This window comes from Lemur catta, chromosome 1 (assembly GCF_020740605.2).
Source record: "Lemur catta isolate mLemCat1 chromosome 1, mLemCat1.pri, whole genome shotgun sequence".
Lineage (NCBI taxonomy): Eukaryota > Metazoa > Chordata > Mammalia > Primates > Lemuridae > Lemur > Lemur catta.
Genome location: NC_059128.1, coordinates 144,739,415 through 144,761,281, shown reverse-complemented (window position 1 = coordinate 144,761,281; position 21,867 = coordinate 144,739,415). Strand labels below are relative to the sequence as shown.

Sequence of the window (21,867 nt, the reverse complement as noted above, 5' to 3'; positions counted from 1 at the left end):
CTACACTCCAAGCCTTCACCCCAATCAACTGCTCAAGACGCCCCCCCGCCACGCGGACGCCCCCTCCCCACCGCCCTCCACTCACCGCCTTCGTCTCGGCCCCGCACCCCTCTCCCCCCGGGCGAGCGGGCAGCGCCGGCGGTGGCGGAGGCCTGTCCCCGGGCCGGGACACACCCACCCGCCAGCCCTCCTTCTTTCCCTCCCTTGCTCCCTCCTTCCCTCCCTCTCTCCCGCCCTCCCGCCCTCGCTCGTCGCTTGCTCCTTCCCCCTCGCCAGCCCGCCCGCTCCCGCTTCCAGCGGCGCCGGGCCTCCCGCTCCGCCTCCCCGTGCGCGGCTCTCCCGGGCGCGGCTCCGGGGTTCATGGTGACGAGGCGGCGGCCGCTCGAGCCTAGCGGCGGCGGCGGCGGCGAGAGCTGGGGCGCGGGCCCGGGCCGCCTCTCCCAGAGCGCGGGGCCGGGCGGCGGGCGCGCCCAGGCGGCGGCTGCGAGCGCCCCCCCGCGCCGCGCCCCCGCGCCCCCCGCGCCGCGCCCCCGTGCGCCTGGCTTGCGGGGGGCCGGGCCTGCGGGCGGCCGCCGCGCCGTGCACCCATGGACGGCCCGGCCATCATCACCCAGGTGACCAACCCCAAGGAGGACGAGGGCCGGGCGCCAGGCGCGGGGGAGAAAGGTGAGGGGGGAGAGCGGGCGGGCCGGGCGGCTGCGGGCCGGGGGCGTGTGCACACCCCGCGCTGCTGGAGTTCACTGCCGTGCGCTGGCACGGGCCTGGGGGAGGGGTGCACCCGGCCAGGAGGGCGCGTGGGTGTGGGGTGCGCCTGGGGGAGAGAGGCTGCGAGTGTGCGTGTGCTGACTGAGCAAGTGTGAGTGTGCATGCGCTGATGGAGAGGTTGTGAGCGAGTGTGTGTGCACCTAACAAGGAGATTGTGAGTTTGTGTATGCACGCCCATCAGCGGAGAAGTGACCGTGTGTGTACCTGAGAGATTGTGAGTGCATTGTGCACCTGAAAGGTTGTGTGTGCACATATGTTGCGCGTGCGCAAGTCGACGGAGCTTGTTAAGAGTGTGTGTGCACCTAACAGGAAGGTTGTGAGTGTGTGTTCTCCTGACAGCCTGTAAGTTTGTGTGTGTACCTTATATAGAGGTCTGTGTGTACCTGACAGAGAGGTTGTGGAGTGTGTGTGCATGAGTGTGAACCTGCAGAGAGGTCGTATGCCTGTTCACTCCTGAAAGAGTTTGTGTGTGTACACCTCCCAGCTGGCAGATGGAATGTGTTGTATCCCTTCACTGGGAGGGTATATGCATGTATGTGTGTGCTCACACACAGTGAGGCTGTGTGTGCATCTATGCACGTAACCACTAACCTTTGTGTACAGATATGTGTGCCTGCCTGTCACCAGATAGAGGCCATGTGTCTGGGTGTATTTAGTTGGTTGTGCAATTGCTGGGGAGGGAGGGGCAGTGCTGAGCCATCCCCCTTCTCCACTCTTAGCTGTTTCAGGGCCACCAGCCTGTCGGGAGGACCTACAAGACCTGGCCCTCCCTGGGCCCAAATAGGCACTGGGGAAGCCCTTATGGTGCCAGGAGTGTCCGCTTCCACAGAGCTGGCCAAGGGCTCAGCCAGGCCAGCACTGTGCTGCTATACCTGATTTGATTTGGGCACATTTTGACCCCAGTCCCCCTCTTCTGTTTCCTTTTTGCTCTTTTTCTTGGTATCTCTGCCCTGCTTGGAGACTTGATATCCCCCTCTCTTGCATGCCCTGCTTCCTGTGCCTCTAGGGTCCGGAGGCGTGGACAGACTGTTTTGAAAGGCCAAGGAATATGTCTTGTTTTGTACTGGTGACTAAAGCTTGCCTCTTTTCCTGTCATGTGTCTCAAAAACACCTGGGACCAAGGTCAGGTGCAGCCCATCGGGACCTCTGCCCCCTCTCAAAACCTGACCTGGCCACAGCAGACTTTGGGAAAGAGTCAGGTTTCTTTCCATTTGCTACCACCCTTGGTGTACCAGTGGGTGAGGTGTGCATCCCCTACTAGGAAGCTGGGCAGGGGTGAGGGGAGTACTCTGCTTCCCAAGCAGCGGCCACTGGGCAAACCCACCAGGAAAATGGAAGGAACCACCAGAGGTACCCTTCGGTTGGGGATTTGTCAACCCATTCGCACTTTTGTAAACCATAAACATTGTATGTGTCTGCGGACTGGATTTCTTTTATATAAAATAAAGAATTCAGAATCTTCCAGGCATGTTACTGTGCCTTACCAATGGTCTAAAAAATCCTGCAAGAGGTAACTGTCAGTTCTTGGGGCCCTGACTGGGTGTGCCCCTTCAGGGAGGGTTTGGTTGGAGGTACCAAGGAGGTTTGCTGCCTGTGCTCCTTATCAGCTGTGGATTGAGTGCTTTATGTGATGGTTTGCCAGAGAGAATCCACAGCTCTTGTTAGGAGAGGTGTGGCATAAAGCAGGGAAATATTTGTCAGAGCCTCAGCCCTCCTACTGCTCCCCCCACCCCCAGGAGCAGGAGTTTTGCCAACTTTCCCTTTTCCTCTAGCTGCTGGGATTTTTAAAGCAAAGTCAATCTATTCAAAATCCAAAACATGTACAAATACTTAAGGATATGCTTGTTCTATTCAACTTGTTTACATTGCTTTTCATGATAATCTTTTATTATCTTTAACAGCCTATTTTGTTTGTTTTCCAATGTGAGATTGGTTGGTTGTTAACTGATTAGGCCTGGGAATTCCTTACCTGCTGCCATGGGGTGTGGCGTCTGGCTAATAGGTCCCTCTTGCTGAATCATTGAAATCCTACTCATTTTAGGTTTTCACTTTCAAAAATGGAAACGATTTTGGTTATCTATAGTGTGGCAATAAACTTTAGAGCCAAATTTTGGAAGAGCTTCTTCAGATTCATAAACCACTAAACAGGTTCAGCAATGTTTCTAGTTTAAGCATGTTGATGTCTTCAGGTAGACACATCAAATTATGTAAAAAATATATTTTGCATAATTTTAATTTGAGATAGACAACCATTTTGTTTTTAACATATTGGGCCTGGAATGTTTTTAAGTTTTTGTGGTAGGAAAGAAACTATTGGTTTTAAATGTTAACTTTCATCATTTATTCTGTAAGATAGGAATAATAAGGACTGCCTCTTGGGTTTGATGTGAGGGTTAAAAGAGATGATATATGTTAAGGACTCGGCCTGGTTCATTGGTGTGTCGCTATTCCATAAACCTTTCTTTAGGTGTAGATTTACAAAGGAAGTACTAAGCACAGGCTGTAGTGTAAGTTGAATTACTTCTTGACACATTGCCACGTGGTGGTGCACCACTCAGAGATGACCGTCACTGTCTGCCTGGCCTGTCACGAAGATTTATTTCTTATAGTTGTGTTTGATTTGATTGATAGTATAAAGATAAAGAGACAAATCTCCCTGTAAGTTTAACTCAGCCTAGTTTATGATTTGGAAACTTCCTCTTATAAATCAATAAGAAAATGTCAGACAATATAGCACAAAAGTGGACAGGAGATATGAATAAGGAAATCATAGAGGAGGAAATATGAATGACCAATAAATGTGTGAAGTGACACTCGACTTCATGTGAAACATTTTCATGCATCAGATTGGTTACACATCTAAATGACTGCCAGTATTCGAAGTAGATAAATGTTTGGGAAATGGCTACTTTTAATACACTTTTGTGAGGGAATAAAGTGAGTACAGACATTTCAGAGAGTGTTGAATCAGTTAAGAATGCATTTGGCTGCAAGTAACAGAAAACCAAACTCACTGCAGCTTAAACCAATGGTTTATTTTCATATACGAGGCAGTCTGGAGTGGGCTGCTGGTCGCTTTGGTTCAGCAGCTCATTGATATTAGGGCCAGGATCATAGTGATTCTCTTGGCTTTCCCTCATGTTGTAACATGGCTGCCACCCCACCAAACACCACAGACACCTTTATAGCAGGAAAAAGAGACAATGCCAGTTATGTCTATCCCTTTTACCTGGAAAGCAAAAACATTCCTAGGGACTGCCTAGCAACTTTTTGCTGATGTTTAATTGGCCAGAACTGGGTTACATGGCCACCCCTAGCCTGTAAGCTAGGGTGAGTGAGTTTCCAGCTTCTCCAGCCTTTGTTGTCAGAGGCAGGAGTGGGGAGGATTGGGAATAGGTAGGAACAGGTGTTCAGCCGATCAACAATGTTGACCACATCTTGAATGCTCTTGTTTCATTTCTAAGTTTCTGTCATAGATAAATAACCTCATTTGTGCTCAAAGAAACATGTACAGGGATTTTCACTGCTAGCTACATTTCTGGCAATAGCAAAAATTAGAACTATCCTAAATGTCAACAGGGGAATGGTTAGACTATGGTACATCAATACTGATTCTGCAAGGCAGTTGAAAAGAATGAGTTAAATTAGATCTAAACATACTGACATGTAAATTTCCAAGACATTTTAAAGGGGGGAAAAGAATTTGAAGAATGATATAAACAGTATGGTCCTTTCTTTGTAAAAAAAAAAAAAATCACACACATACAAACTGTATATGTGTCTAGAAATACACAAAAAACAATCTGGAAGGAAATAAACTGACAACAGTGATCATCTCTGGAGAGAGGACTGGGGTGGGAAGTGAGAGAACTTTGCCTTGTTGTTTAAATATTAATGAAATATGCTTGTGTTTTACAGAGGAATTTTTTTTAACTAAAAAATGATGTCCCATAGCTCTTTGGAGGGAAATAAATAATTTGGGGGCATTAAACAATAATAAAGCTAAGAAACCTCAATTAATATACAATATTAGCAAGAACATGTCAGTGCTAGCTAAACAGTTAATTGTTTTGTAAGCTAATACATGTACCTGATGAGATTTTTGCAGGCAAGTTTGTTTAGGCAGACATTTTGGCCCAAGGTGCTAGCTATGTATCCCCTAAATGTTTTTAACATTTAACATTAACTCAGAAACTTCAACCTTTGGGCTGCTAACAAAATTATAGGCAAGAGAAGCCTCTTAGAAGCAATAATTATTTCAGATGACAGAACAGATTTGAAATAGATTCAGTTTGATCAACTTTCTTAGATTAAACATTTTATTTGGAGATAACTGTAGATTTACATGCAGTTGTAAGAAATCACACAGAGATCCTCTATCCCTTCTACCCAGTTTCCTCCAGTGTGAACATCTTGCATAACTATAATACAGTATCACAATCAGGATGTGAACATTGACACATAGTCAACATACAGGCCAGGCGGGGTGGCTGACACCTGTAATCCCAGCTCTTTGGGAGGCTGAGGCAGGAGGATCCCTTGAGGCCAGTAGTTTAACGCTGGAGTGAGCTATGAACACGCTACTGTACTACAGCCTAGGCCATAGAGCAAGACCCTGTCTCTTAAAAAAAAAAAAAAAGAAAGAAAGAAAAGAAAAAGACATAGAAAAATTTCATCACAAGAGCATGCATGTTGCCTTATATAACCATACCCACTTCCCTCCCATCCCTGCCCCCTGCTTAGCCCATTGGCAACCACTCATCTGTACTCTGTTTCTAAAATTTTGTCATTTTAGGAATGTTATCTAAATGGAATCAATCAGTATGTGATCTTTCGGAATTCCTTTCTTCATTCAATGTAATTCTCTGGAGATTCATCCAGGTTGTTCCTTGTATTAATAGTTTGTTCTTTTTTATTGCTCAATAGTATTCCATGACATGAATATACCATAGTTTGTTTATTCAATCTTTGAAGGACATTTGAATTGTTTCCAGATTTGGAGTATTATGAATAAAGCTGCAATAAACATTGGCATACATGTTTTTGCATAAATCTAAGTCTTCATTTCTCTCAGATAAATGCCCAGGAGTGCAATTGCTGGATCATATGGTAGTTGCATGTTTACTTTTTTACGAAACTATTTAATACCAAATTGTTTTCTTGAGTGAATGTACCATTTTACATTCCCACTGGCAATGTATGAGTGATCCAATTTCTCTACATCCTCACCAGCATTAGGTGTTGTCACTATTTTTTTAATTTTTATTTTTAAATAATTATAGACTCATAAGAAGTTGCAAAAATAATAGAGAAATCCATGTATCCATCACTTATTGTCTCCAATGGTAGCATCTTATGTAATTGTATTACATTATCAAAACCAGGAAATTGATGATGGCACAATATAATTAATTAGACTATGGACCTTATTCAAATTTCAGCAGTTTTCACATGAACTGATTTTTTTGTACATCTTTGCATATAACTTTGTGCATTTTTAACACGTTTAGATTCATATAGCCACTATCCCGTCAAGCTACAGAACTGTTCTGTCACCAGGATGAATTCGCTATTACTCTTTCTTTTACATTTCTTTTTTTCATTGATACATAGTATTTGTACATATTTATGGGGTGCATGTGATATTTTGTTACATGCATAGAATGTGTAATGATCAGGTCAGACAATTTAGGGTATCCATCACCTTGAGTATTTATCATTTCACTATTTTTTATATTAGCTCATGGTTTTAAGCTGCATTTCCCTGACGGCTAATGATGTTGAACATCTTTTTATGTGCTTATTTTCCTTTTGTATATCTTCTTTGGTGAGATATCCCTTCATGTCTTTTGCCCATGTTCTAATCAGATGTTCTTTTTTTTTTTTTTTACTGTCAAGTTTTGAGACTTCTTTACATAGTGTAGATATTAGTCCTTTTTCAGATGTGTGGTTTGTAGATATTTCTCCTTGTCTTTTCATCCTCTTTTGCAGAGCAAAAGTTTTAAACTTTGATAAGGTGTAATTTATAAATATTTCATTTTATTGATTGTGCTTTTGGTGTCCAGTATAAGAACTCTTTGCCTAGCACTGATCCCAAGTATTTCTCCTATGCTTTTTCCAAAAGTTTTATAGTTTTAAATTTTACATTTAAGTTCATGATCCATTCTGAGTCCATTTTTTTTAACACGGTGTGAGATTTAGGTTCATTTTTTTGTCTCTGAGTGGGTGTCTAGCTGCTTAAGGTGCATTTGTTGAAAAGGCTATCTATCCTCACTCCTTTGAATTTCTTTTGCATCTTTGTCAAAAATATGCCTTTGTTAAAGTTTGTATGGGTCTGTTTACAGGTTCTTTATTTTGTTCCACTGATCTGTGTGTCTGTTCTTCTGCATGTACCATCCAGTCTGGATTACTGTAGCTAAATAGTAAGTCTTGAAATAGAGTAGATTGATCCCTCCAACTTTTGTTCTTTTTCAAAATTGTTTCAACTGTTCTAGTTCTGTTGCCTCACCATATAAATTTTACAGTAATCTTATCTACAAACAAAAATCTTCCTGAGATATTGATAAGAATTAAATTAAACCTGTGTATCAATTTGGGAAGAATTGACATCTTTACTGTGTTAAGTCTTCTAATCCATGAACATGGTATGTCTCTCCATTTATTTAGATCTTCTTTGATTCTGTCTTCAGGGTTGTAGGGTTTTCAGCATACAAGTTCTATTAATGTTTTATTAGATTTACATCTAAGTGTTCTTTTTAAAAAATAGTTTTTAATTGACACATAATAATTGTATATATTCATGGGATGCATAGTGATATTTCAATACATACAATGCCTAGATGATCAAGCCAAGTGGTGGCATATGCCTGTAATCCCAGCTCCTCAGGAGGCTGAGGTAGGAGGATCACTTGAGCCCAGGAATTTGGCCAGCATAGCAATACCCCATCTCTAAAAAAAAAAGAAAGAAAGAAATAGTTATAGAGCTATTTAAATTACCTTTTTCATATGGGGTGAATTGTGGCAATTTTTTTTGAGATTTGATCCTTCTTATCTAAGTTGTCAAATTTATGTATATAAAGTTGTTTAGAATATTATTCCCTTATTATCTTTTTGATGCCTGCAGAATCTATAGTTATATACCCTGTTTCATTCCTGATATTGGTAATTTGTGTCCTATATCTTATTTTTTGTCAATATTGTCAGAGGTTTCTTAACTTTTTTGATTTTTACAAAGAACTAGCTCTTTGTTTCATTGATTTTTTTTTTTTTTACTGCTTTTCTGTTTTTAGCTTTATTGATTTTTATTCTTACCTTTATTTTCTTCCTTCTGCTTGATTTGGGTTTATTTTGATCTTCCTTTTCTAGGTTCTTAGAGGGGAGTTTGGATGATAGACTTGAGACTTTCCTTCTTTCCTAATGTATACATTTAGTGCTACAAATATCTCTGTCAGCATTGCCTTAGCTGTGTTCCACAAACTTTGCTATGTTGTAGTTTCATTTTCATTCAGTTTAATATGTTTTTTAAATAAGCTTTATTTTTTAGAGCAGTTTTAGGTTCATGGCCAATTGAGCAGAAAGTACAGAGTTCCCACATATTCCCTGACCCCACATATATATCCACAGCCTCCCCACTATCAACATCCCACACTAGAGTGTTATATTTATTACAAACAATGAACCTACATTGACACATCATTATCACCAAAATCCAAAGTATACATTGGGATTCACACTTGGTGTTATATATTGAAGTTTGGACAAATGTACAATGACATGTACCCACCATTATAGCATCATTCAGAATAACTTCACTGTGCTAAAGATCCTCTGTTCTCCACTAATTCATCCCTCCCTCACCCCAGTCTCTGACCATCACTAATCTGTTCACTGTCTCCATAGTTTTGTCTTTTCTAGAATGTCATATAACTGGAATCGTGCAGTATGTAGCCTTTTCAGATTAGCTTCCTTCACTTAGTACTATGCATTTACATTTCTTCCATGCCTATTCATGGCTTGGTAACACATTTCTTTTTAGAGGTGTATAATATTCTATAGATTGGATGTACCACAGTTTGTTTATTCACTCATCTACTGAAGGACATCTTGGTTGCTTGTAAGTCTTAACATTTATGAGTAAAGTTGCTATAAACATCTGTGTACAGGTCTTTGTGTAGTTTTCTACTCGTTTGGGTGATTGCTGAATCATATGGTAAGGTATTTAGTTTCATGAGAAACTGCCAAACTGTCTTCCAACGTGGCTGTACCATGTTTAGTTTTCAGAACTTTAGTTGTGGTACGTCTTGGCATGGATTTCTTTGAGTTTATCTTGTTTTCAATTTATTTAGCTTCTCGGGTTTATGTCTCTTGGCAAATTTGGGAAGTTTTCAGCCATTATTTCCTGGAGTACTTTTTCAACCCTGTCCTTTATCTTCTTCAGTGACACAAATGTTAAATCTTTTGTTATAGTTCCACAGGTTTATCATACTAACTGTTCTTTTTTTTTCCAGTCTTTTGTCCTCTCTGTTGCTTGAATTAGATCATTTCTGTTGTTCTGTTTTTAAGTTCATTGATTTTTCCTTATTTCCCCCATTCTGGTATTGAGCCCACTGAGATTTTTATTTTAATTATCATATTTTTTAGTTCTAAATTTTCCATTTGATTTTTCTTCATAGCTTTTACTTCTTTGCTGAGACTTTCTATTTCTTTGCTGAAGCTATTTTCTTCATTTGTTTTAAACATGTCCCAAAGTGCATGTTGAAGCATTTTTATCATGGCTGCTTTAAAATCTTTGTTAGCTAAGTATAGCATTTTGGTGTTGGCATCTATTGATTGGTGTTTTTTTTTTTAATTCATTCAGTTTGAGATTTCCTGGCTCTTGGTATAACATGTGAATTACAGTTGATACCTAGACATTGTTGTGTTATGTTATGAGACTTTGTGTCTTATTTAAACCTTCTGTTTTAATTGGCTTTCTCTGACATGCCTCCAGGAGGGAAGGAGAAGCACCATCTTACTGTTAGGTGGGGGTAGATGTCAAGGCTCCCCACTTGGCCTCTTTTGACCTACAACTGGCAGAGAGGGAGTTTCGGCTCCCACATGGTATCTACTAAATTGCAGTGGGAGTGGTCTCATTACCACTGGGTGTGGTGAAAGCCCTGACTCTTCCTTTATCTCCTCTGACACCACCCAGTGGGTGGGGGGGCACCTCACTACAGCTGGGTGAGGGTGGGTCACCAGGCTGGCCATGTGGTCTCCACTGACACCACTGGTAGCGGGGGATTCATTACCAGTTTTCAGGGATGAGTGTTCCTACTTCCTACTTGGCCTTCGTTGATACCACTCCAGCAGGGGTAGTGGGGTACCTCATTGCACCCTTATGAAGATGGAATTCTAGGTACCCATTAGATTTTTGGTGGCATGGTTGGAGGTGGCGCCACAGGGGCTAGGGAGGAGAGAGAGAGAGAGGGAGAGAGAGGGAGAGAGAGAGAGAGACTGTAGTAGAGTAGCTATTGTCTGTCTTGCTAGACTAGATTTCCCCTTTTCTGGTCCTTTGGTTACAGAGTAGGCTTTTGGTGAGACTCTGCAACTGTTGGTTTTCTCCCATAGCTAGCTTCTTTGCCTTCAAGTCTAGGATCTATGAGGCAAAAAGAAAACCCAGAGAAATCACTACCACAATGTTCCTCAGGTCCCAATGTCCCTAACTGATCTGCTTTCTTCTCCCCACCTTTCAGTCTTTTTATGTTTTATATATGTCTAGGGTTTCTCGTTGTGCTTAGAGGGGAGACTGGGAAGAAGTATGTCTGCTTCATCTTCCTGAAGCAGAAGTCCCCTGATTAACTTTTAGACCCATCCAAGCTAGGTATGTTAAGGAAGACTAGAGTTGGAAAGTTGTCATTTTAAAGGTTTATTTCAATGTTGTGCTAATGACCAATGTAAAAGTCAAATTCAGTTAGTGCTTTCAGAATTTTTATTTTCCCCTAAAAAGAGAAATGATAATGAATTCAGTGTGAAATCAAGTCTAGATCAGTGACAACTATTACTTAACAAACCTTAACAGGATGCTTTCATAAGCTTTGGTTTTAACGCCCAAATTTTAGCTTCAAGATTATGAATATCCTCATTTAAATCTATTTTTTATCTAATATTCTGTTTGGTTGGCAAGTATGTATAACCTCATATCTTTCATTTTGTTTCTCAGTTACAAAAGCATCCATTTGAGTAAATAGAAATGTCTTCTTGGGGCAAACACAAAGGAGTTTTTCTATGGATTTAGCACTCATGGCAACCACACAGGGCTTGCTGGCCAGTGACTGGAAAAGTCTGCTTCCAGTCTAGACCGCCCTGGAAGTGGGTCTGTGGGCTCCAGAAACTTGCCACAGGCTGTACTTGACTGGGGCATTCCAGATTGGGGAGGAACCCCATTTGGAGCGGCAGGACAGGGTTTTCAGAAAGGACCACATAGCTTCAAGTTTAATTCTGAGGTAAATGGCTTTTTCCCTTTTGGTGACGTTGGGGGTGTGGGAAGAGGGGATGTATGAAAGTGCCAGTGGGTTCACCAGGCCTTTCAGCCAGGAACTGGCAGAGGTCAGGAAACAGTCTGGCCACAAATAAGTCTAGATTTAAACATATACACAAACACACAAACACACACACGGGTTTTTTTCATTTGCTTTCACAGTAATAATATGGTGCCAAGGCCAGCAGCATCTAGCTACAGACAAAGGGAATGAAAGGATTCTCTCAAGTAATGTTGAAGATATAATATATACATTAGAACTTACTTTCTAGGTCTTAAATCCTGACTCATTGGACATTTAAAGTTCAATGTTTTTAATGACCTTTCTTTTAAAAATTCACTTAAATAGTTCTTTCTTTCCTTTGATCCCTTAAAATACATTTTCCTATTTTTTAAAAACTGGGGATGCATATTCAGTGCTTTAGTTAAAATAAAACTAAGCAAATATTTGTCTTTATGGTTCTGAAATAGTATCACACAATGGAGCAAAGTCTCGGGAACTGCTTGTGGCACTGGGTTGGGATGTGGACATTTTTGTATTTGGAATCAGGACTGAAAACACTGGTGGTATAGTCCTCTGAACCCAGGACCTAATAAACAGTGGTCTTTATGGATGCTAAGGATTATGTAATCACCTAAGTAATAGCTCATTTTGGTTCTGAGTAGCTGCTTCGAGTTAAAAACTGAAAGCTTTCTTTGTAATTATAATTTGTATTAAGGCTATTTGCCAAAATGTTTTAAAATCCTGCTACTTAAAGCACTTTAAAAATTGAAGTGGCTTAATATTTGATGACTGATGTTGTTCTTACCTTTCAAAATTAGTACTTAACCTAAGCTTTCAATGTTTCAGGGTTTCTTGTAGAACAGACTGCACCACCTTGTCAACATGGCTTGAATAAATGTAGCCTTTTAGTACCACTAAGAATTCATACTGTACTTTAAATTATATGTAATGTCTCTCTCTGTATTCTGGTCAAGATTTAGCTTTCAAGCTTAGCATATCAGAAATTTGTTTTAAGTATTTGTCTCACTTACGTACAAATCAGAAACTGTTGACTTTAATTCCAAGACTTCAGTCAGAGCCATATTTTCTTTCCCATTTTCAAATAAACAGCTGAACATATTCATTTTTGTTTTGGTTAGAACAATACATTTCATGGCGAGAATGTAAATTAGTAAAACCTCTATGGCAAATTGTATGAAGATTTCTCAAAGAGCTAAAAATAGAACTGCCATTCAATCCAGCAAGACCAATGCTGGGTATCTACCCTAAGGAAAACAAATCATTATGTTAAAAAGATACCTGCATTTGTATGTTTATCACAGCACTATTCATAGTAGCAATGTCATAAGATCACCTTAAGTGTCCATCAGCAGATGATTAGACACTTGAAAATGTGGACTACTACTCAGCCATGTAAAAGAATGAAATCATGTCTTTTGCAACAACATGGAATAACTCAGAAAGTCAAATGCCATATGTTCTTACTTAGATGTGGGAGCTAAACAATGGGTACACATGAGCATACAGAGTAGAATAATAGACACTGGAGACTCCAAAAGGTGGGAGAGTAGGATGAAATACATATAACATGAAATTTATCATCTTAATCATTTTTAAGTATGCAATTTATTGGTATTAAGTACATTCATATTGTGGCACAACCGTCACCACCATCCATCTCTAGAAATCTTTTCATATTGTAAAAGCAAAACTACCCATTAAACGATAACTCCTGGCCAGGCATGGTGGCTCATGGAGGCCAAGGCTGGAGGATTGCTTGAGCTCAGGAGTTGGAGACCAGCCTGAGCAAGAATGAGACCCCCATCTCTACAAACAAATAGAAAAATCAGCTGGGCACAGTGGTGTGCACCTGTAGTCCCAGTTACTCAGGAGGCTGAGATAGGAGGATCATTTGAGCCCAGGAGTTTGAGGTTGCAGTGAGCTATAATGATGCCATTGCACCTTACCAGGGATGGATGACAGAGCAAGACTCTGTCTCCAAAACAAACAAACAAACAAAAAACAATAACTCCCCATTTCCTCCTCCCCCAGCCCCTGGCAACCACCATCCTATTATACTTTGTGTCTCTATGAATTTGACTACTCTAGCTACTTCATGTAAGTGGAATGATATAACATTTGTCTTTTTGTGACTGGCTTATTTCACTTAGCATAATGACTTAAAGGTTCATCCATGTTGTAGCATTTGTCAGAATTTCCTTTCTTTTTAAGGCTGAATGATATTTCATTGTATGTATCTGCCACATTTGCTTATCCATTCATTGGTCAATGGACACTTGGATTGCGCCTACATTTTAGCTATTGTGAATTACGCTGCGGTGAACATGGGTGTACAAATATCTGTTTGAGTCCCTGCTTTCACTTCTTTGGGGTATATGCTAAGAAGTAGAATTGCTGGGTAATGTGGTAATTCTCTTTGTAATGTTTTGAGGGACCTCCATGTTGTTTTCCATAGCTTACCCACCAGCAGTTCTCAAGGATCTCAATGTCTTCACATCCTTGCCACACTTGTCATCTTGTGTTTTTTAATAGTAGCCATCCTAATGGGTGTGAAGTGTTAGCGATGTATTTTGAAGAGCAGAAATTTATAATTTTGACAAAGCCAGTTTTTCAGTTTTTTTCTTTTATGGATCATGGTTCTGGTGTCATCCTTAAGAAATCTTTGTGAACTCAAAGTTACAAAGTTTTTCTCCTATGTTTTCTCTAGAAGCTTTATTTGGGGAAGGAAGGGAGGTTTATATTTAGTCCATTTTGCATTAACTTTTGGATAAGGTACAAGGTATGGATTGAGGTTTGTTTGCATATATGGATGTCTAATTATTTCTGTATCATTTATTGAAAAAATTCTTCATTGTATTGCCTTTGGACCTTATTAAAAATCAGTTGACTATATATGTGGTCCTATTTCTGGACTCCATTCTCTCCTTAAATTTTGATCACCTTCCTTAATGTAGAGCAATGTTAACCTTAGTATAGTATGAGGCTTCTGAAAGAAGTAAATTTTTGGTCATGATTTAAGCAGAAGAGAAGATTAAGGCATTTTATAGTCTATCAGGCCAGATTTATTCTGCATTTTGCAATGAGAGGGACTGTGAAAGGCAAGACCTAGCATTTTCTCCAGTCTTTATTTTAGGAACTTACCCAAACAGATTTTGTATAGCATATCTTTTTTCAGGTTTAAAATTGAGATTGAGAATCTCTTCTAATCTTGAGTATCCTTCTGCAGAAAGTTAATATAAAAGTAGGAGATAATTAAGCATTTGAGTTTAAACTATAATTATACAGTAATATAAAAATAATGACTGTCGTGATGAGGTCTAAGAGAATGAAGGAATTGAATATCACTAGAACAAAAACGTACTGAAGGCCCTGCTCTGCAGAGAGAGCCTGGGTTCCTGAGGGCGTGTGGGACACCTTTCAGGCCATCCACAAATATCTACAGAAAAAAAGGAAGTGGTTACACTACCTGAAACAAAGTGGAAGAGCTGGGCTTATTCTCTCAGTGGCTTGAGTTTTATCATCACCAGGTGAAACTTTCCTGAGAATGAAATCCTTCTTTAGGAATTATAACCCAGTTCGTATAAAAGTCACAATTCTGTTTCCCACCAATTTCAAGGCATTGCCAAAGTCTCAGAGGTGGCAAAGGCTGGGCAAGTGGCTAACATTTTTTTCTACTTATCTTCCCACCTTGTCAGGGCTCTCATTCCAGTTCTTCCTCCATGGGGCTACTGGATGTAGATCTCTAAAACATAGCTCTGATCATACCAATGTCTGATTAAAGGTGTTTCTCAGGGACTCCAAAATAAAAACATAAGTTTTACAGTCTGTGGGCCTTGATGGTCTGGTCCAAGACCACCTTTTCAGCCTTCTGTCCAAGAATCACCTTTGGTGCCCTAATGAACCACTTGTTGAGCCCACACACGCTGTGTTTTTTCACTCCATTCTGCATGTACTGGTTCCTCTTACTGGAATGCCTTTTCCCATATGTGCCTGATGGATTCTTAGTTATCCTCTAATATCCAGCTCAAGTGTCACCTTCTCTTGACACCTTCCTGCACTGCTTGTGCAGGATGCAGTAAGTAGATCATAATATTTAAGGGAATGAGCTTAGGTTTGAATGCCAGCTATATCACTTAAGAGTTGTGTGAACTCTGACAAGTTATTTCATCTCTCTGAGCCTTCATTTCATGGTAGTAAATACCTTACAGGGTTAATATGAGGATCAATTAATGTTATATATACATACATATATAGTACATGTCAGAATATATGAGCATTTAATAAACATTAATTATTATTAATATTATCTCTAATTAATTTATTCATTAAACATTTATTGAGCGCCACTATGTGCTATTCAGTTGTTCCAGGTGTTTGGGATGCACATATGAATGAGAACTTGCCATTGTATTTGAGTTGCTCAAGCACAATTCTTTAAGAAAAGAATGTGCAAAGTGCTGTGGAAGCTATCATTTATTTTGATTACTGTATGCCTAGTATTTTACCTGTGTATCTCATTTCATCCTCCAACAACCTTAAGATATAGGTATTATTGTCCCCATTTTATAGCAGAGTAAATTGAGTCTCAGAGAGGTTAAGTAACTTGCCTATGATGTAGATATGTACCTTCTAAAGAGTAGAGCCAAGAGTTAAACCTAGTCTGTCTGACTCCAAGTTAAAAGGAAACTTAGGAAGTATTTGGAGACTATCACAAGCCTGTTCAAATTGACATCTTGAAAGACAGAAACCAGATTTTTCCAAAAGATGCCTCTTTCTGCTTCTGCCATAGGTGGCATATTTAAGAGGATACATTCTAGCCTCACCCAAGATAATGGGCTACATTTTCTTACATTGCCTATTATTCTGTTATTTTTGTCACAAGTTCTGTTTTCATGAGTCTTTTCCAAGAGTTGTTAACTCTTGACCCTCTTCGTGTTCACTTGTGTATTAGAATAGTAGAAGTGAGAGAAGTTAAAATTTATAGTAAAGGTCAAGAATCCAATAGTATTGATCTTTAAAATTCTGGAAGAAGTGATAGGCCTCACTCTTATCACTTATAACTATTTCTAAGTGTGTAGCTAAATAAAAGTGGAGTTTTGAGATGTTTTTAGAAGGAAAAATATGCAAAGGAGGCTCTTAAAGATGCTTGAATCCCATTGTATTGGTCAGAGTTCTTAGTTGCAAACCACAGAAGCCACTTAAACTATTTTAGGTAGAAGGGAGTTTGCCAAAAGATTTTAGCGGCTTGCAGACCCCTGGTATGGCCAAAAAATCAGACTGGGCTTTTTCACAGTCAGGAAAAATGCTCAGCTACACCATGGAACTATTCTACTGAAATATACTGCAGCCATTACCTGTTCATTATTGAACTTAAACTTGGTGTTCATTTTCTAGAAACTATTAGATATAAAAGGAGACCAGTGCTTATAGGCCCACTTGATTCTCTCTGTATGATTAGCTATATAGCTAAATAAATTGATTAGCTATATAGCTAAATAAATTGATTAGCTATATACAGTTTATATAGGATTTTGTTTATATGATCTAACTAGATCTTATTTACAGATTTACATCTATAGATAGGCTTAAATCTTGTTAGAAGAAATTGTATAAAAACCAAATCCTAGATAAATAAATTGAGGCATGTCCAGACAATGAAATTAAAAGGAATAAACTAGAATCATATCTATTAACATGGCTAAAACTAAAAATGTAATGTTGAACAAAAAACCCCCAATTCCATAATAGCACAGGGTGATACCATACATATAACCTTTAAAAACATGCAAAAATAGATTCTATATAATGTATGACTGGTAAAACTAAAAAAGCATGCTTAGGAATGATGAATAACAGATTTATAATGGTTGTTTCTGGAGAAGGAGGAAAGGGAGTGGGATGAGGGAGGGGTGCACAGGGAGTTTCAGTTGTATCTTTTTTTTTTTTTTTTTTTTTTGAGACAGAGTCTCGCTCTGTTGCCCAGGCTAGAGTGAGTGCCGTAGCATCAGCCTCGCTCACAACAACCTCAGACTCCTGGGCTCAAGCGATCCTACTGCCTCAGCCTCCCGAGTAGCTGGGACTACAGGCATGAGCCACCATGCCCGGCTAATTTTTTGTATATATATATTTTAGTTGGCCAGATAATTTCTTTCTATTTTTTAGTAGAGATGGGGTCTCGCTCTTGCTCAGGCTGGTCTCGAACTCCTGAGCTCAAACAATCCACCCGCCTCGGCCTCCCAGAGTGCTAGGATTACAGGCGTGAGCCACCGCGCCCGGCTCAGTTGTATCTTTAATGTTTTGTTTTTTACAAATGATTTTCTTGAGACAAATACAGCAAAATGTTAAGATATGCTAGAGCTGGATATTTGAGTAGTCCAATATATAGTTTGTTATATTTATTCTTACTGTTTAAATATTTAATAATGAAAAAATTAATATTAGACTCTAGTTGAGTATTATGATTAGAATTTTAATCTATTATCTCCTTTACATAGAGATAAACTCGGAAGAAGAGGTAAAGATGCAGTTATAGTATTTAGTTGTTTCTGCCCCCAATAGGAGAGTGTTCAGGAAGATAGCCAAGAAAGTTGGTAGTTGAGCGTTCCAAAAGGGATTCAAGTCATCCTTAGTGCTAGCTCAGCCTGTGCCAGTGTGCAGGCTGGAGCCATGTCAGACCCCAGTCTTAATATGTTTTACTCGGGTGACCTTCTGAAGAGTGTTGTGAGTGCTTGGTCTGGAGCCAAGTTGGCTTTTGTGCAGTGTTCTAGCCACAAGATGGTTTAAAATGTTCTATTTGAAAATGTATTGCCAAATAAATAGTATGGGTCTTATCAAAGGAATGATTTGCTTGATTTGCCAATTCTACCCTGTTATTGTGGGAATTTATTTTGGGAATAAAGAAACTGAAATGTTTAGTGAAGTGACACTACTTTCTATTAAGTAAAGTAAAATCATACTGGAAAGAGAACAAAGAAATATGTGAAATGCAAAATCAGAAGGAGTTATCTTAAAAGAAATCCAGTTGAGAAAAGTATTTGAAGACCTGTGGCATCCTGAGCACAGAGGCCCCCACTAGAGCTTTAAACTGGTGGGATTTCCACCTGGACTGGAGCTCTGGTTTCCCAGTGGTCTAGGATGGCTCCAGCACTGTGTGCAGGAATTTTTTCACCTGGAGTCCTCAGATCCCAAAGTGGTCCATGAATGGAATTCAGAGAGTCTATGAACTTGGACAGGAAAAAGATTACATCTTAATTTTCATTGACCTCTAACTAAAATTTAGTATTTTTTTCACTTACGAAGGTAGGCAACAAACCACTATAGTATTTAACAGTGCCAATGACTTTATCATCATGTTCAAAAGAGTCTGGCCTGTGATTTTCTTCTCTTTAAATGTACTCGTGAGGGCTTGGTATCAAGGTTATGCTGGCTTCAGCAAACAAGTTGGGCAATTTTATTCTTTGGAAGGATTTGTGTAAGGCTGGTGTTATTTCTTCCTTAAATATTTAGTGGGATACTCTGGTGAAGCCCTTTGAGGCCTGGAGTTTCTTTGGGGGAGGGTCTTCAAACATAGATTTAATTTACTTAACAGACTGGACTGCTCAGATATTCTATTTCTTCCTGTATAAGTTTTGGCAAATTTCTTCTTCCTTGCAATTTGTCCATTTCATCTACGTTTTCAAAATCATGGGAGAAGGTTGTTTAAAATGTCCTTTTAAAAATGTCTGTAGAATCTCTAGTGCTATCCTCTTTTCCATTCTTGATATTAGTTAGGTATAAACTATAAACATTAACAAAACTCATGGTTCTTAAGGGTTTAGGGAAATGATCACCATTGGCAGGAGTCCAAATTAGTAAAACTTTTTTAGAAGACTATTTTGCAGTATAGATCAAACATAAAGTGCGATTTTTTTTTATCTAACAGCCACTTTTAAGCAATGTGCCATAAATAGTCTTACAAATACAGAAATGTTCAACACAGTATTATCTGTAATAGCACAAAAAAGAAAAAAGGAAGCCAATAGAGGACAAGTAAGTAATTATTTACATTCACTAGAATACCTTCTAGTTACAAAACATAGGATATTGACATGTTAACATGGAAGGGGCTAGGGACCTACTGTTGGTTACTAAAAGCAAGTCACAGAAGGACATATATATTAATAGTATAGCCTCTTCTATGTTAAAGTGTATACTTCTATATGTGAATGTGTACATAAAGAATAATTTGGAAGCATAGTTATCAAATTCTAAAGCAGTTATCTATAGGTGGTAGGATGTTGGGTGATAGTTTTCTTTTTGCTCTTCTGTATTTTTAAAAATGTTTGCATGAGCATGCATCATTCCTACAAAAATAGCAAAACTTTATAAAGATCTTTGCAGTAGCAAGAAGATGAGAGGGTGGTAGGGGAAGGGAGTGTCAAAACATTTTTGTTGCCTCGTGGGGAACAGCCAGGGAGGGAGGTTTGGAACTGCAAGAAAGAGGGGGTAACCAGCTGAATAAAGCCCTTAAAAAGATGGAGGGCCTGGACTGTGACACCGAAGTCAGCCTTAAAAGGGCAAGACAACATTTCTTCCCAGAAAGGAAGAAAAGATGATTGAAGATACAGAGAAGTTCAGAGCTGGAGTGAAGGAAAAATGAGAGTATTCATAACTCATGACTTCTAATTTCTTGGTGAAATCAGAGGTAAAACCATTTACCAAGAGTGGGTCTGAGGAAAGTGGTGAGAGTCTCCAATAGAACTGACAATAGGAGAGGGATTTAATGGAGTGTGCGCAGCTGAGCTGACCAGGGGGCCTTCCTGGAGCTGTAAACCCTGCATTTACAAGGGAGCCCAACAGCATGGCTGGGCAGTCTTTCTATAGAGGGAGGCGTGATTGGTACAGGGTTGGACAGTAGCACAGCAGGCTTGGCAGAGCTTCAGAGGATGAGAGAACTCAGGATACTGATGAGGGCGATTTAAATGATTAGCTTTAGATCCCAAGATGTTTATGAGAAAAGTGAATTAGAAAGAGTCCCAAGGAGTGGACAATTAAGTAGTTGGAATATGGATATCCAGGAAGCTAAAGGATAGGAGTTCATGGTCAAAGTGGGATTTCAGAGTTTGACATGCTGTAGGAGCTCTGGGGAACACAGAGTTTGCTGGGTGGCCATGGGAATAAAGAACTGGTCACAGAAGCTGCAAAGGTCAGAGGGTTGTGGTGCTGGGAGGTTCAGTGTTCTTCTTCATGGATGGGAGCATTTCTCAGGGAGGTGACAGGTATTCTTTTGGAGAAGATTTTTATGTAGGTACTCAGAGATTGCCTTCAACAATGGAAAGAAGGTTGACTCCTCAGAGAAGGCTTGATGAAGAGGTGGTAGAGTCCAGGTCTGAGCCACTGTGGGATAGTAGGGAGTTTGCTGGCCAGGACCCTGGACTCAAGGCTGAAGGGCAAAGCTAGGTTTGTAGTACAGGAGGATGGCTGGAGGAATGGTCTGGAAAGGAAGGAATGCTCTGCAAAAGCATCTTAGCAAGGGGACAAGGGGTGTGGGGTACAGAGGAGTAGGCAAAAAAATATGAGAAAGGACGTTCTAAGGAGAGACAGACTAGTGAGAGAAAGGGCTGAGCCGCAAAGGGGTGGAGATTTGTATGCAGGTTTTCCAAAGGAAATGCTGAACTGTATATTTCTTTTTCTTATCACAAAGCAGTATCTGCTCGCTACAGAACTACAGACAAGCAAAAACAAGTAAACAAAAGAAGCATAAGAACTGTCCGCAATCTCAGGGTCCTGGAGCTTTTCCTGTTGTCATGTTCCTCCCCTCTAGTTCCCACTGCCACAGCTTCAGGTCAAGGCCACATCATCTCTAGAATAAGCTTGTTCTCTGGCTCATAAATGTCTCTCCCTAGCTGAGCCCCAGGCCTGCCCCAACCCCCTTCCCATCCTTCCCTTCCTGTATGGGCTGCCACAGTCATCTTCCCAAAACACCACTTTCCTTAGTCACTTCTCTTTTTAGGTTCTATCATATTCCACATTCCTTCCCTGGCTCTCAAGGGCATTGGGAACCGGGAACCATCTTACCTAATGACCGTGTTTCCAAACCTTCACCTTTACTTAGGTAGGCCTTCACGCTTTCCTCCTGACTCAGTTCCCCCTCTGCCTCACATCTGGGTCTCTGTTCCCATCACTAGGATGCCTGCCCCATCAGGATGACCACCCCTGTCCACATTCTCCCAATTGTCAAGGCCCCACACCCCACTCCAGCCTATACTTATCATTTCCCTTCAAGAAACTCACCTGACTACCCCTTTTAGGACTTACATCAGTTCTGTTTCAGTAAATGCTTAGGTAGGAAGCACAGGATTTACAGCTGAGTGAAACCCAGTCCCCTGATCTTACTAATGAGCTTGAGATTCAGAGAGGCCAAAGGACATCCCCAAAGTCAACCAGGAAGCTATTAGTAGAGCTGAGTCTAGAACCCTGACTCTCAGACCTGAATGCTATTTGTTGAATTGAAAATTGCTTTCAGAATACATCTTTTCTCTGATGCCTGGCCATGAAGCCCCAGAGACCCAAAGCAATGGTT

General features: G+C 40.3%; 1 protein-coding gene across 1 annotated transcript in view; it reads left to right on the top strand.

Annotated features, from left to right (window-relative positions):
* Nucleotides 1-360: 360 nt before the first annotated feature.
* Nucleotides 361-21,867, top strand: part of CTDSPL (CTD small phosphatase like) — a 114,574-nt gene continuing 93,067 nt past the window's right edge. The window contains 2 exon segments of the mRNA XM_045536727.1: nt 361-402; nt 405-666. Of these exon segments, the coding sequence (XP_045392683.1) occupies nt 361-402; nt 405-666 (304 nt within the window).